Source organism: Rosa rugosa, chromosome 7, assembly GCF_958449725.1.
Source record: "Rosa rugosa chromosome 7, drRosRugo1.1, whole genome shotgun sequence".
Taxonomy (NCBI): domain Eukaryota; kingdom Viridiplantae; phylum Streptophyta; class Magnoliopsida; order Rosales; family Rosaceae; genus Rosa; species Rosa rugosa.
Genome location: NC_084826.1, coordinates 16,433,130 through 16,447,785, shown reverse-complemented (window position 1 = coordinate 16,447,785; position 14,656 = coordinate 16,433,130). Strand labels below are relative to the sequence as shown.

The 14,656-nt window shown below is 38.6% G+C and overlaps 4 protein-coding genes across 6 annotated transcripts; 1 reads left to right on the top strand and 3 right to left on the bottom strand.

Moving 5' to 3' along the window:
• Window positions 1–465: 465 nt before the first annotated feature.
• LOC133722031 (protein POLYCHOME-like) lies at window positions 466–2,777 on the bottom strand. Its single transcript, XM_062148832.1, has 3 exons — window positions 2,680–2,777; window positions 2,120–2,483; window positions 466–1,046 (listed from the first exon to the last, which is right to left on the bottom strand). Exons 2-3 carry the CDS (start codon window positions 2,471–2,473, stop codon window positions 687–689), a joined length of 714 nt encoding a protein of 237 aa, XP_062004816.1. The 5' UTR covers window positions 2,474–2,483; window positions 2,680–2,777; the 3' UTR covers window positions 466–686.
• Window positions 2,778–3,546: 769 nt separating this feature from the next.
• Window positions 3,547–5,408, top strand: LOC133723484 (uncharacterized). Of its 3 annotated transcripts, none has more exons than XM_062150332.1 (3): window positions 3,547–3,827; window positions 3,942–4,110; window positions 5,236–5,408. In XM_062150332.1, the coding sequence occupies exons 1-3, from the start codon at window positions 3,636–3,638 to the stop codon at window positions 5,283–5,285; spliced, it is 411 nt and encodes a 136-aa protein (XP_062006316.1). In that variant the 5' UTR covers window positions 3,547–3,635; the 3' UTR covers window positions 5,286–5,408. The 3 variants fall into 3 exon arrangements, with proteins under 3 accessions (XP_062006316.1, XP_062006317.1, XP_062006315.1); XM_062150333.1 differs by lacking the exon at window positions 5,236–5,408 and adding an exon at window positions 4,731–5,218; XM_062150331.1 differs by lacking the exon at window positions 5,236–5,408 and adding an exon at window positions 4,726–5,218.
• Window positions 5,409–7,220: 1,812 nt separating this feature from the next.
• Window positions 7,221–10,306, bottom strand: LOC133723521 (phosphoinositide phosphatase SAC2-like). The gene is made up of 4 exons (XM_062150365.1): window positions 9,960–10,306; window positions 8,994–9,871; window positions 7,674–7,878; window positions 7,221–7,589 (listed from the first exon to the last, which is right to left on the bottom strand). The coding sequence occupies exons 2-4, from the start codon at window positions 9,087–9,089 to the stop codon at window positions 7,321–7,323; spliced, it is 570 nt and encodes a 189-aa protein (XP_062006349.1). The 5' UTR covers window positions 9,090–9,871; window positions 9,960–10,306; the 3' UTR covers window positions 7,221–7,320.
• Window positions 10,307–12,598: 2,292 nt separating this feature from the next.
• Window positions 12,599–14,597, bottom strand: LOC133721288 (iron-sulfur assembly protein IscA-like 1, mitochondrial). The gene is made up of 3 exons (XM_062147859.1): window positions 14,375–14,597; window positions 14,146–14,263; window positions 12,599–12,990 (listed from the first exon to the last, which is right to left on the bottom strand). Exons 1-3 carry the CDS (start codon window positions 14,562–14,564, stop codon window positions 12,885–12,887), a joined length of 414 nt encoding a protein of 137 aa, XP_062003843.1. The 5' UTR covers window positions 14,565–14,597; the 3' UTR covers window positions 12,599–12,884.
• Window positions 14,598–14,656: the final 59 nt, after the last annotated feature.

Below are 14,656 nucleotides of genomic sequence, written 5' to 3'. Positions count from 1 at the left end.
GTACAGAGCATTAACTTTTGGGGATTCCAAATGCAGCCAAGGATTTTCATCAAGTACACATAACCTTTGGAAATAATGCGTTTCAGGCAGCAGGTGGAAGTCATCTGCCTCATGTCACCAAGGCCTACCCTACATAGCTCAGGATGCTATCACCGTTCTGCTAGTGTAACATGAAACAGAGGACAAGAACAACATAAAGGAGATGATCCAAACAACGATAGCCCACCACATATTCTAAAAGCTTCTGAGGTCCTTGCTTCCACAATTATCATCGTTAGAAAAGGACCCAAACAAATGCTACAAAAGTTGAATTATATGGCCATACAGCCTCCTATGTACATTTCCCCAGAATTATCAACTACAAAAGAGACTAGATTATCAAACTAAAGTAGAGGTCATGGCCTGATGCATCAAACAATGATGTAATACCATAGTTACTACCCTAAACTAACTCCACCAAAAAAATGAACTTCAGCAGTATCAGCGAAAGATAAGTTGGCCTGAACCAAGATGGTATCACCAGAAGGTGATAATGTCACTGCCAATATCACCAGAGGGTGATAGCTTCACTGCACATTATCACCAGAAGGTGATTATGGTCATCAGTACATAGGGTAGGAAATGTATCACCAGAAGGTGATAACTTTCACTGTAGACGGTCTTCTTTGTCCAAACTACTTTTCTCCTCAACGCATTGACATCAAAGTTCTAACCTTTCTTTCCCTCTCTGCCTTCTTAGCACTCGGCGTCCTCTTCAGCCTCTGAAGTTCTTCCAACACCACCTTCTCTACTTTGTCAATCGAGTTCAGCAGCTTCTTCTGTGGTGTAACGAACTCTCCCTCATCAGGCTGATTAGCCACCTCTAGCAGAATTTTGTGCACTTTAAGAACAGAAGGAGGTGGGCAAGGTCTCTTCTTATTGGTTGAAGGAGTAGCAGCGAGAACTTGATGCTCAGGAGGAGCATCCTGAACTTGTAGAGATGGAAATTGACCCTCTGCAGTTTCACCATTCACCTCACCCAAGCGAGCTCTTCCCCTCTCAATGGCCTAAATAGAAAGTACATAGGGCAAGGCACTTATTAAACATATGTTATAGATCCAAAGTGGCTGGTAATAAATCATATTATGCAAATAAATAAGAGGTGCTAGTTTCATAAATGAAAACACAGAGTGACTGAACCAAAGGTATGTTTCATAAACACAGTGCAATTATGAACCAAATAAATAGTGCTGAAACATAAAACTTCAATTGTTTCACATGTCCCCTTGGAAATATTTATATAGATAAAGAAAATGCAGACAAAGGAATGGCATTTAAGAGAGGCATATACAAAAATAGAGTGAACTTTACTCAAAAATAGCATTACTTCTTTTATAACTAAACAACAGCACTAGAGGCAAGTTTGATATTGAAGGTATGTGATTATGAACCATATAAATGACCCTAGTTTCATAACTTAACAAGACTGCAAAGAGTGGAACGCTGTTAATTGAATATCTAACCCAAAAGGCTGAGACGCATATATACAAATCAACCACTAAATCAATACAATAAAACTCTTTGAGCAATAACCCAATCAAACAAAGAAAAACCAAGGGGTAACAAATCAATCACTGAAAATATAGAACACTTTTACTTACGAAAAAAGCTAATAATACACCTGAGACCATGAGATGAATCCAATGAGACTCTTTGTTCAACAAACCAAGAAAACAGCATTGAAAATGTGATATGTATCACTACAAGTATAGGACACTTGGAGTTTCCATTAAACCCCTTGATAAACTGAGACACATTTGTCAACAAACTGCAAAATGAATCCAATGAAATTCTTCATGAAACAAACCAATCAGACTGCAAATATATATAGGCTTGATAATTAAATATAATCAAACAGAGACCCAATAACTCAATCAGCCAGGAAATCAAATTTCTTGTGCAATTTACGTATCAAACAACTCAAAAACCAAAGAGTAATACATGACTCACTGAAAATAAAGAGAACTGCAAGCCTAATAATCAGAGACCCATTTATCAATTAGCAACAAGGTGCCTGACCAAAATTTAAGCTTAGGGTTGATGGTGATCAAACACAGAAGTCGGAGAAAGTGATCCTTACCCTGGTAATCGCAGTTATATCACGGAGAGGGGTTCTTGGATACCAAGAAGGCAACACACTGTTCGATCCCCGTCCCCTTCTCCGGCTAGAACTTCCGGCCAGCAGCTCATTCTCTCGCCCAATCGCGGCTCTCGGTGTCCTCATTCTGCTCCTTGCGAGCCCATCACCTCCTGTAGCCCATAACCCTAGCCGTCTCTGATGCACCGGTGTCGCTAACGCCCTCCGCCTCGCCGGCGATTCCAACGACTCCACGCGCTGATCGATTAGAACCGCAAGCGAGCCAGATCGCCTTTGAGAAAAGGCCTCCGCGATGTCAAACGGCCTTTCAAGCCTGAATCTAGACTCCACCGGCATCTTGATTCAACTGAAAAGTTCAACAACCAGATCAGAATAATCAACTAATTTCATCACTCAATTTTTCAAGAAACAAAAGCACCGCCGGAGATGACATTTTCACCGGAAAATGACCAGTCACCGGCGACTCAGATTTGGGGCTTTCAGTCCATGAATCGGTCTGAGAGTGAAGAAAAGAGAACAAAGATTATAGAAGAGTTCTTTACCTTTAAAGAGCTAGGGTTTCTGAGGCTCTCTCTCTCTCTCTCTCTGTGAGGGTCTCTTTAAGCTCTGAGATTTTGAGGTCCGAAGGCAAATTTTTCAAACAGACAGACGAGCGGTAATTATTGACCTCCAATCCCAAAACCCAAATTTTTGGCACGTGCGAGGTTCTGTGCATTCAAATTTCGTTACGAGCGGGATTGCAATCTCCAGCGTACATCTGTCGTGATTCATTGAAAATAGACGTTGTTAGATTAACTTGAGTGTTAATCACGGTTAGGTTAGTTAATTAAGGCGTAATGGAATCGCCTGCACCTGTTAATCTTAAATGTTGGAGATGGTCTAAAATGCATTGTTTTAGTTGCAGTCTCCGTGTCCTGTGATTTGGAGTAGCGTGCATGGCGATAAGTTAGATACCTTGTTATCAACATAGAGAAATCAAATTCTTTCTTAGCCATACATGCAACCAATCTCATCTTCCTCTTATGCTTGTTAGTTGTGAGTTGTGACTCTTTGTCCAATGTAAAACTTTACATTTTTATTGTTTTGGAAAGATGCAGAAAAAATAAATGACTGGAGTTCTGTGTGTGAGTTAGCTGTCAGCTGTAGGATTTGCACAAAATATTTTGTGTTTTAAGTTGGGACAATGATAAAAGAGGTTATTTTGAAGTGTCTTATTATAATTCAGGATACACAAATGTCTTCATGATAATTAAGGTCACATCTTTACAACCTGACACTGAAAATATAAATAATTACAAAAACTGCCACTGACAGCTTTCTCTCTCCTCCCAGCTCGTCTAATCTTTATCCATTCGAACTCTCGACCCTTACCGATATATAATATATATATATATATATATCTCAAATTCTCAACATCTGGATTATCTGTTCGTTCGCGAAGATGCTTCTTCGTCCTTGAGACCTTCGTCGATGACAACGGCAGCGGCCACGGTGAACAATGGCGGAGCTGGAAGTTCCGAGAGGCAACAACTCCATCCCGCTAGGTAAACGACGTCGTCTGTTCGATCCAAGCCGGCGTCTTCCTGGACTTCATGATCATCCCGGAGCACGTGTTCGAGATCCTCTCCTCCGATTGGAGCAAGTACGACGTTGCATCATCGCCACCGCCTCCGTCGTCAAATCGATCAAGGTCTGCGTCATCGCCACCGCCTCCGTCGCTTCAATTCCTTTTAGCTCCTTTCAATTCCTCTGTTTTTATCCTCATATTGATCCTAAACGGCGTTTGTGTTGAATTGGAAATCAGGACATAAAAGGAGCTGCCTTCTTCGCTGCCCACGAGCTCCAAGAACTACTGGGAAGTTGTTTAGTTATGGTAAGCCAAGAAGCGAGCCAAGCTAGATTTCGAGTATTGAAACATGAAAATGGGATTGATGGGAGCGCCACCATAATTTCAACCTCTTCAGGATTGCCAGGTGGGTCATAGATTCTCTAGTACCATCTAATCTTAAGTTATTGCTTTCGTTTCCTTAGATTCCTTGTTTATTTTCCATGTTAAAGAGAATGCTTGATGATGCCTAACATGTAGTTATTTGGCAAGTCCCAAGGAAGTAATCAATATGCATTCAAGACTGCCCTATAGTATTTTGAAATTTTATAGTTCGTTATGGGAAAAGTAATAGCGGTTTTGTCACTTATAGTGTTGTGGCTAGGCAAAAGGTCTGTGAAAAGCTTAGTGGTGGAGCTCTATGGTTACATAAGACTTGTGCCAGTACTTTGTGGTTAGGCAAAAGGTCTGTGTAAAGCTTCTTTATTCTAGCACTAGTGCCTAGTAGCTAGCTTTATATACCGACCTCTCCACGGGTTTCTGAGAAAAGTTGAATTTGATATGTGTATTTATCATGATCAGCTGATTTTCAATTTTGGTGCATGAATGTTTGTTACTGTGCTCAAAGTATAGTCTTCCATCAAACAGAAATTAATGATTGTGAATTTGATTTGGGTATTCATTATTTTATTCTTCTACACTTCATTCCATGGATTTGGTTAATTGTGAATTTGATTGGTTGACTTGGTGAGGGAGTGACTAGATCAGATGTGCACGAAGTTGAGGGAGATCAATGAGTTGGTCCAGACTAGGAAATTCAAGTGATCAAGGAGCCCAGGATTGTGTGGACCAATTTTGCGCAGTTGAAGAATAACAGTAAGCCCCGGAATTTGGAGTCTTTTTTTGTAAAACTTCTTCTGACAGATCATAAGTGTGCAGAGAGTTTCTAGGAATAGTGGGTTTTCTGGGATTCTATTTAACAATGACCCTGATCAAATGCTTTGAATCTGAGGGTACCAAACAGAAAGAAGGTAGTTTGGTGTAGTTTCTGTAACATACTTGTCTTGTGCTCTTGTGTAGTTTGGTGCTATATTTCGACTTTGCATCAAGATATTGAAGTCTCTACTCTTCATAAATGAATTTCTTGACATACACTGTACTTTGATCTTAGGCATCAGTATCACTACTCTTCTTCCTGAAGGTGCTTTCACATTTAAGATCTCTTTTTTTTTTTTCCCTCCTTTAATTCGTTTCCTGTTGTACTTTCTTTTAGGACCAATACCTGATGTTGCTGATGCAGTTGTACAAGTCGAGATCAATTAAGTTAATGTCTGCCTCGATTTTCATGTCTCTGAGTGAGGATTCATCAATGGAATTCAATCATTCCATGAAGAACCAAATTGTCTGAGGTCACTACATATTAATTTAAATAGTTTTTCTGTCCAACAGTGGAGTTGATCGATGTAAACGACAATTTGCCCATCTTGAGTATCAGTTTGGATAAAGGTGCTTTTGAGCTCTACAATATGACATTTAGTCACTTGGCCAGTGACATGCAACATGACATTGCCAGTGACAGAGACTTGGTCATTTTAGAAGATGCCTAAAACTTGAATTACTGCAAAAGATTTATAAAATAATATTTCATTAAGGAAAACTAAACATAAGAGTGACATCATAAAAAAATATAAAAAGCTAATAGCCAAGTCACAAGTTAATAGCAAAGTCACTGTTAATCACATATCACTAACTAAGTAACTGACCATGTCACATTATATGTCACTAACCAAGTAACTGTCAGTAGCCAAGTCACAAGTTAATAGCCAAGTCACTGTTAATCACATGTCACTAACTAAGTAACTGACCATGTCACTGACCAAGTAACTGTCAGTAGCCAAGTCACAAGTTAATAGCCAAGTCACTGTTAATCACATGTCACTAACTAAGTAACTGACCATGTCACTGACCAAGTAACTGTCAGTAGCCAAGTCACAAGTTGATAACCAAGTCACTGTTAATCACATATCACTAACTAAGTAACTGACCATGTCACTAACCAAGTAACTGTCAGTAGCCAAGTTGATAGCCAAGTCACTGTTAATCACATGTCACTAACTAAGTAACTGACAATGTCACTAACCAAGTAACTGTCAGAAGCCAAGTTGATAGCCAAGTCACTGTTAATCACATGTCACTAACTAAGTAACTGACAATGTCACTAACCAAGTAACTGTCAGAAGCCAAGTCACATGTTAATAGCCAAGTCACTGTTAATCACATGTCACTAATTAAGTAACTGACAATGTCACTAATTAAGTAACTGACAATGTCACTAACCAAGTAACTGTCAGAAGCCAAGTCACATGTTAATAGCCAAGTCACTGTTAATCACATGTCACTAATTAAGTAACTGACCATGTCACTAACCAAGTAAATGTCAGTAGCCAAGTCACAAGTTGATAGCCAAGTCACTGTTAATCACATGTCACTAACTAAGTAACTGACCATGTCACTAACCAAGTAACTATCAGTAGCCAAGTCACAAGTTAATAGCCAACTGACCATGTCACTAACCAAGTAACTATCAGTAGAAGAAATGGTGGTGAAAGCTATCATGACAAAAGCTATAAGACAGGTATATAAAAAGCAACTGGGATTTTATTTTGCTTTCAACTAAGCAGATAATCTAATTCATGTTCAAGGTGGACTAAATTCAAAAATGTAGATACTGCTCAATAGGGATTGGATCTTACCACTTACTTCCTGTGAAAAAATAAAGTTACTTTCTTAAAGTCTAACTAGTATTAAAAGGGAGAATGTAAAGAACATCTAGGGTGTCAAATCTCACCATAAATTATAGTCCAAGACAATGTTGCATTGCATTACCATATGATGGATCCTCTATCCATTCAACCAAGCTTTCTCTACCTGAAGGTTATACAAAAGTTAATACAAGAACTAAATATGAGTCTAATTATAGATTTTCAGTAATATCACATGCAATAGCCATATGAAAAAGCTACAGAGTCAATAACCATATGAAAAAGTTGTTTGTAACTGCAGGCTTTCAAGCAAGAGATGAAGCAGGTCCAAGCATCGAAGAAGTTTCAAAAGGTCAATGATTGTTTACTTATATGAGTTATATCAATGTAGAGAATCCTTGCAGATCTATTTCTCACTTCAACTCTAGCTATTGGCATGGTCCAAAGTTAATACAGAACACCATTCCAATTCTTCAACTATTTGATTTTGACATAAATCCTAGACATTGATACCGTTAAGTTTAGAAAGTCACAGACAATGTACTCCAACAAAAAGACAAACAAAACTTCTCAATTTGAAGATGACATGATTCTTATCAAAGTACAACTGGACGATGTAAAATTCTGAAAGCTACTTTCTTAGATCTCTTTAGAAGTATCAGGTACATATTACATTTACATGAAGAATGGACAAAAGACCTGTTCTCATTTCTAGAATAAGCCAAGTTTGACAGCACAGAAGAATTTGGAACTGGAATAATTTCGCTCTTGCTAATCGCGTAGATAGTATGACCACAAATTGCTCCAATCTTCCTTCTTTTTGTAATAATAAGCATGTAATAAGGTCCCAGAAACTTCACGAACCCTAAAATGATAGGAAAAGATCTTGAGAATTCAACTAAGAAGGCAAAAGATGTGCAAAGGTATAAAACCAAGCAAAAAGCCATACCAACAATTCCATAACAAATGGTGATAAACTTAAGTCCACCCATTGACTTGTTTCCTTCATGTATCCGTTTTAGAAGGTCGTAGCACTCAATATCTGTGTACGTTGTGGAATCTTCAAGAATGTTTAGCTCAGATGGATCCAATCTATCAATCTTTAACACCCTCCAAAGGGTTCTGCTTTTGTCTCTTCCTATCATATAAAAATTCTGTTGCACACAAGAGTACCATTAGTAAATAATCAGGGTGAAACAAAGAAACTAAGGAACATATACACACATTTGCTCCCTTATATCCAAAAAGAAGTTAAACAACAGCAGCTTTCAATGATCAAAGCAATTACAAGTGAAAAAACAAGTCCAAAGACATGAGAATTCCAAATTGATTCAGATTAGGAGTAGAAGACTGTAAGACAAGAACTCGAGCTTGGTTGCTCTGATATTAATATCAAATGAGATTGGAATCAAGTCAAAATTTTCCTACACTTCTGATTCAGTATAAAAGACTAGCAGATTCAATATACAGGTCTGTCAATAAATCAGCATCAGTAAAGTCTAAGATACATGAACTCAAAATCAGTACCCTCCGAAAACCCAAATCATGAAGTTGACCAAATCATTATGTGTGCAACAACCAAAACCATTATCAAAAGCCGTTTAAATCTCGAAAATTTGTTCCAAGACCCACTATATAAAATAAGCAAACCCAATTCAGCAAAAATTGAAAATTGGGTTGTTTCAGACCCACTATATAAAATAAGCAAATCCAACTTTTTCTCAAATTCACACAACACAACCAAACGAATGCATCAAGATGTATTCGGAACATGAAGCAATTCTCAGAAGGCTATTCAAAGTGAGTTTACATAGCCAAAGAAGAAACATTCAGAAATATGCACTAGCAGACATCAATTTCAAGTGCAGCAGGGTGGTGGTAAAGGAATTGTTTCACTAATCAAACTATTACTGATGATATCTCTCCTGTGAATCCTCTACAGTCTACTTTTTCTAGTCAACAAGCTATTAGTGAGGAGAGAATCACAAGAAGTTAATCATAAGTTCACATATTAGTAAGTTACAGAACCAAATCTATATATCAAAGCACACAAAACTGCTAATTCTCTTCAAATCCTTCCTCAAAGAGTGACCATTAGATAGGGATGCTTATTAACCTGCTATATAAGATAATAAAAGACCTCTCTCAAAGATAACTGCAATCCAGAAAGAATCCACTCTTCAACAACTACTTACTCAGCAGTATGAATTAGGACAGTTAATTTGGTTTCAGTTGCAAAGATATCAACAGCACCACCAAAGAAAGCAACCTGAAAAGGTGAAACAGAAGAGAGAAGCTGAGAACATTTATTCCACATGAAAAGGCTAACGGGTTGTTCTAATATAAGATAGCTATTATCACACATTAAAAAAACAAGTACTGGCAAGCCCAAATTACACAAATCAACCACAATGGGAGCACATTGGAGTTAAACAACACCACAAGACAAAGTCAATCAATATTATGATATCGTCCATATCAACAGTTCAAAAGCGCACACCAAGCCAATTTTGTGTGTTTGTGTGTGCTTCTATTAACAACAACACTAAAAACAAAAACATTAGCTGATCCTTGTTAACTTAATCTATTGACAAACACACATGAATTCCAGCCTCTAACCTATCAACAGGCACACCAATTCCGTATATATTATCACCTCACACTATCTAATTCTAACGAACGGAATTTCGATTAGTACAGCTGGCATTTGCAATCACAACCCGCTATAAAGACACCCTAAACAAAGGCATGGTAATCATGATCAGTTTGGTATTCTATTCAGCAAGGAAGTTGCAATGGTAAAAACAATACCTAGCTATGAGTCGCTACCATCGCAGATCTTAAAACCTGAATCTCGAATGTCTCCATCTCAGTTGAAAATTCTACTAACTACTTGGGAAGTCTCCCAAAATACTAGAGTTCTGAGTATTCAAAGCTCACGGAAACAACAAATTATCGATTCGAAGCAAGCAATATCAAGATGCATTGACGTAATCTCATTTAAAATACTGATCCATACCTAGACGTTCGTACCTGGATTGAAGATGAGATTCCGGCACCGGTCGTCGATCGAAAAACAGATCAGGTCGTGCGCGCGTGAGAAGTGAAAGAACGGGTCGATTATGGTGAAGAGGTTGGGGTGGCAAACTTCGAGAAGCATTAAGCAATTTCATCACTATACAATGCCAAATATGCAAACCAAAGATAAACGGTGGAATCGAGGCTGAAATATTACCGACTTGAGGTAGATGATGTCGTGACGGTTATCGAGCTTCAAGTTCCGGCGATCCTGAAAGTCGTTCGCCATAGCCGCCATTGTTCGCTCACTGAAATTTGAACGCAGAGAGAGGAAGACGAATAGAGTAATGGAAGCTCCGAGACCAGGATCGAGGGAGAGAGAGAGAGAGAGATTGGTAATGGTTGACTCGGAGAGAAAGCTCCAACGGGGTCGTAATCAAAATGAAGAGAAGATTTGGGTTTAAGGGTAGAATGGGAATCAGCAAATTTAAAAACTGACCTTTTTTAACATCACTTCATTATTCATAAGGACTAAATTAATATTACTAACAATTTATTATGGACCTTTTTATCAAGTGGAAAACTAGGTGACCTCTTTATCATTTCACACTCTAATGTGACATTTTCCATCATTTCCCTTTTTAAGTTTTGGGCATATTTTAATTTTTTTTGTTTCCTTTTTAATTTGGATTTTTTTTTATAAGGGTCTAACTAAGCCGAGCTATGTATTTTTAACAAACTCAAGCTTGAGTTATACTCGGCTTGGCTTGATCTTAAATTTTTCGATGTTGAACGAAGTTAGAAAATTTTCATAATAGTACATAAAAGGAAATTAGAGAGTATGTGATAGAAGCTCCAGAAAACCCGGAGCACCCAAAAACCTAGGTTTTGAGAATTTTGCTCGTCCGGCGGCGCTCGGGATCGGTGAGGGTTTGCCTCGCCGCTAATGGGTTGCTGCCGGACGGGAGTTGCTATTTGCATGGGGAGGTCTGAGAGGAGTTTGTATCTCAAGGCTTTGGACGGGTGGCAGAGGTAAGTTCTCGATGAAATCTCTGGGTGTTAATTGTGTTGTGCATGGTGGCAGGCTTCGGCGTGGGCTCTGCAGATCTGGATGGCAGAGGGGTTCCGATGGGGAGCGGCGGCGTGGTTCTGAGGAGATGTGCTGCAGTGAAGATCTGGAGGCGGAGCAGCAACTTCGGACTCTGTGGCGGTGCATCGCGGGTCGGGTCGGCGAGGCTTGGTTCGGGCGTGGTCAGCGCGGCACAATTATGGCAGACTAGTGGTGGCGCATGGCACTGCACGGGCAGACGCATACAGATGATGATGTTTGGGCCTTGCTCCGGATCCTGTTTTGGGCCTTGGGGGTTTGGGCTTTCTCCTTTGAGCTACCCTAGTGAGCCTTTAATTTGGGCTAGGGTTTTGGGCCTTTAGCTTTTTAGTTTAGTCTTTTGATTAAAATAATTCCCTATTTTGTTAGGGAGCTATGCTTCTAGGTTTTAGTGAGCGTCATCGAGTCTAGTTTACTCTGTCTATTTATTGTAGTAGTCAATAGTCTATAGGCTCCCTCTCTGAGCATGGAACCGTCAAATGATTGGACCTAATCTATGTATCACTGTACTACTACCACAAACTCTTTATCTACCCCATGATAGTAGAGAGAGGATATGTAATGACCCTTTCTGGCTGTAGATGAATGATAGTGCCCCTATTTAGGTTTGTTCAAAAAAAAAAATTAGTACATAAAAGGAAATACATTTTTATTTAGTATAATATTTAATATTTTTGGTATTCTTTTAAATATCTAATTACTGTTAAATAAATTCTAGCAAATATGCTTATTCGAATTGGTTCATAAAGGTATATGAGTTGTTCACAAGGTTTATGAACGGACTCGTATTGTAATATTGTATCAAGCCAATTTACAAGACCAAGACTTTAATATTTCAATTTAGATTTTTATTTGGATTTATTCGATATAAATGGTTAAATCTAGCTTTTGTTTTAGGCATGTTATTATTCAATAAAATTTAGAAATTAAAAGACTTCTCTTACATATTGTTTAGGGTTAGATATTGGTCTACTTTTATCTATTAACTTTCACTCACTACTTTTATGTAGTGAGTGAAGTTAAATATGCATCCAAGAAAAACACGACAAAAAAAAGTCATTACCTAAACAATTACATACTTGCATATTAGCCATAAGTCATATGGATGAAATCAGCTGTCCCTAATACACTATTCCTTTTCTGTCTCTATGCATTCATTGGTCCACAAAGATTAAGAAAATATTTTGTTAATCTTTTGTTCCATTTTTTATTCTTTGTAGACTAATGAATGCATGTGGACAAAATGGAGATAGTGTAATTGGAGACAGCTGATTTCATCTCATAAGTCATAACACATGTAGAGAACTGAAACCAAGATCTTGGAAGCCTGAACAAAAGAAACAGAGTTAATATTCAATTACACACAGAGGATCATGAAGATCAGAACCACAACTACCACCACACCCAACTTTGGAAGTTGGAAGCCCTCTAAATGTGAGCAATAACCACATTGCTAGAGGCAAAGCCGACACAGAGAAGATTAACAAAGTTCCATATGCATTACTCACACAAGTCCTTGCCGTCGATACAAATCGTAGGTTATTAGCTATAATGTCGTCCTTAGTACCAAGGACAAAGTCCAGTTTGGAACTATGCCTCATGAAAATCGAGAAATTGTCTTATGAGAGTGAAAGAGTTGAGCGTACCATTGCATACAAGTGTTTCAAATGCTCATCTTACTCACAAGAGAGATCCACCTAAATAAAGAGAACATAAACGTTCTTTTTTTTTTTTTTTTGAAAAGAAGAGAACATAAACTTGGCAAGGAGAGCTTTATTGATTCCCATGACAACTTCTTTTCACTGCCCCAATTCCAACAGTCGGTAGCTTTAACATGTACCATTACAAAAGTTCATACAGTTCAACAAGCACAGAAACTACAGGTATACAACATGTTAAGAAATCTGGAATCAGCTTTACAGAGAAGATGAACTTGAAAACCATGTCAGCAGTGATTGCTATAAATGACACACCACCGCCAGCACAAAAATTGTTAGTAGAAGTCTTGGCTCATCACAAGTATGCCATAATTGCTTAGGGGCTGCTTTGCTTAGTAGCTCCAGTACTACCTGTTGTCATAAAAGATTCACCACAGCCGCATTGTCCTTTCGAGTTGGGATTGATAAATATAAACTCAGACCTGCCAAAACGTAAATTTGAGTGTGAGCAAACGAGGAAGGGAAAATATAACTGGAGCAAAAATTTATGTTGATTAACTAAATTGAAGTGCAATCGCCTGGTCAAGAGATGAAAAATAGCAGTTAAAATTAAAAAGTTTTCATCAAACCAACAAGGAATTGGTCCACCTCCTTTTTAACTCATACTAGTCAACGTCCCAATAACATGCATAATTTATGTGGTCTAAACCATCAGAAAAACTATTAAAGTCCATCTTTCTTCAAGGTTTGGTGTGCATATGCAGCGTTACCTCTCCAAACATCGAGCTTTATGCACACAGGGTGATCATATTAGATCAACACAAGCATATGTATATATACCACGAGATGTAAACGCCACTTAACAATTCAGTGAGTAAAATTCTTAATCAAAAACATCCAGCTTTCCATCCGATGTTATCTTCACAGACATGCAATCCAATCAATACAGCTACATAGTTTCATAGTTATTAATCCTCGAATTCCATTATTATGAACTAGTGACGCCAGCAGTGGAGGTGATGATGGTTCCATAGTGAACTTAATGAACTGGTGGTGGAGATAGTCATGATGGCAGGGGTGAAAGTGTTACCATCAGTACAGATGAAAAAAAATGTGTAATCTGGATATCACTAGTTGAGAATGAAGAGGTATAGTCAATGGGAAGCATTGCTCCCTCATATTGCTTTATGTGATTATAGTTGTATGAGTACTAAGCAGCATCAGCCTTGGGAGGGAATCTCCAGCAGGAAAGAGTTAGTTGTGGGTTGTTATTCGGTCCTAATTCATCCGATCAGGAAAAATTTTCATATTGTCTCCAGTTGAAGAAGAAACTCAAAGAGTTCCTTAGCACATTTACAAGCTAGTTTAACCGATTATCTCTCTATGCATCAGCTATGTTATAACCACAATGCCACACAAAGGAGCTATTCCATTTCTACCAGGGAATAAAATCGATCATCTCCAACCTAGTTTTCTCTATAATGAAACTAAGCATATTAACTAAACCAAATCAAAGCACAATTTCTTAATTCTGAAGAATAAACGAACCTGAAATCCCAAAAATAAAATCACAGGTGATCATTTCTCGTTTTTCTCAATTTCAATCAACCCTAAATGAATTGTGAGAGGAGGCTAACCTGAGTTTGTCATCCACAAAATCCATCTTGGTTCCAATAACATGCATCAGAGCCTTTGGATCGATCAATATCTTCACGCCTTTATCTTCAACCAACTCATCGAACTTTCCCTTATCATCTACACATCAAACAGAAATTAACGAAACTATGAACACCAGAATCACCAAAAACAAAATCCAAGCACAGAAAATCACCAATCATGATCGGACCGGCATTCGGCAAGCCTCACCTGCGTAATTGAGAGTGTACGACAAGCCGTTGCAGCCACGCGCCTTAACCCCGAGCTTCAGATACGACCGCTGGCGCTGCTCCAGCAGCTGCCGTATTCTAGAAGCCGCCGCATCCGTCAAGCTCACCGCTTGCCGCCTCGCCGCCGCTGCCGTCCTCCCCGCCGCCGCAGCCAGAATCTGCGAAGCCATCAACACACACCGTCCTCCGCAAATTCCAGCCAAAGCGTATAAGAGCTCAAAGAATCAAGGCTAGTTCAGTCATTTCACCTAGGATCCGCGTG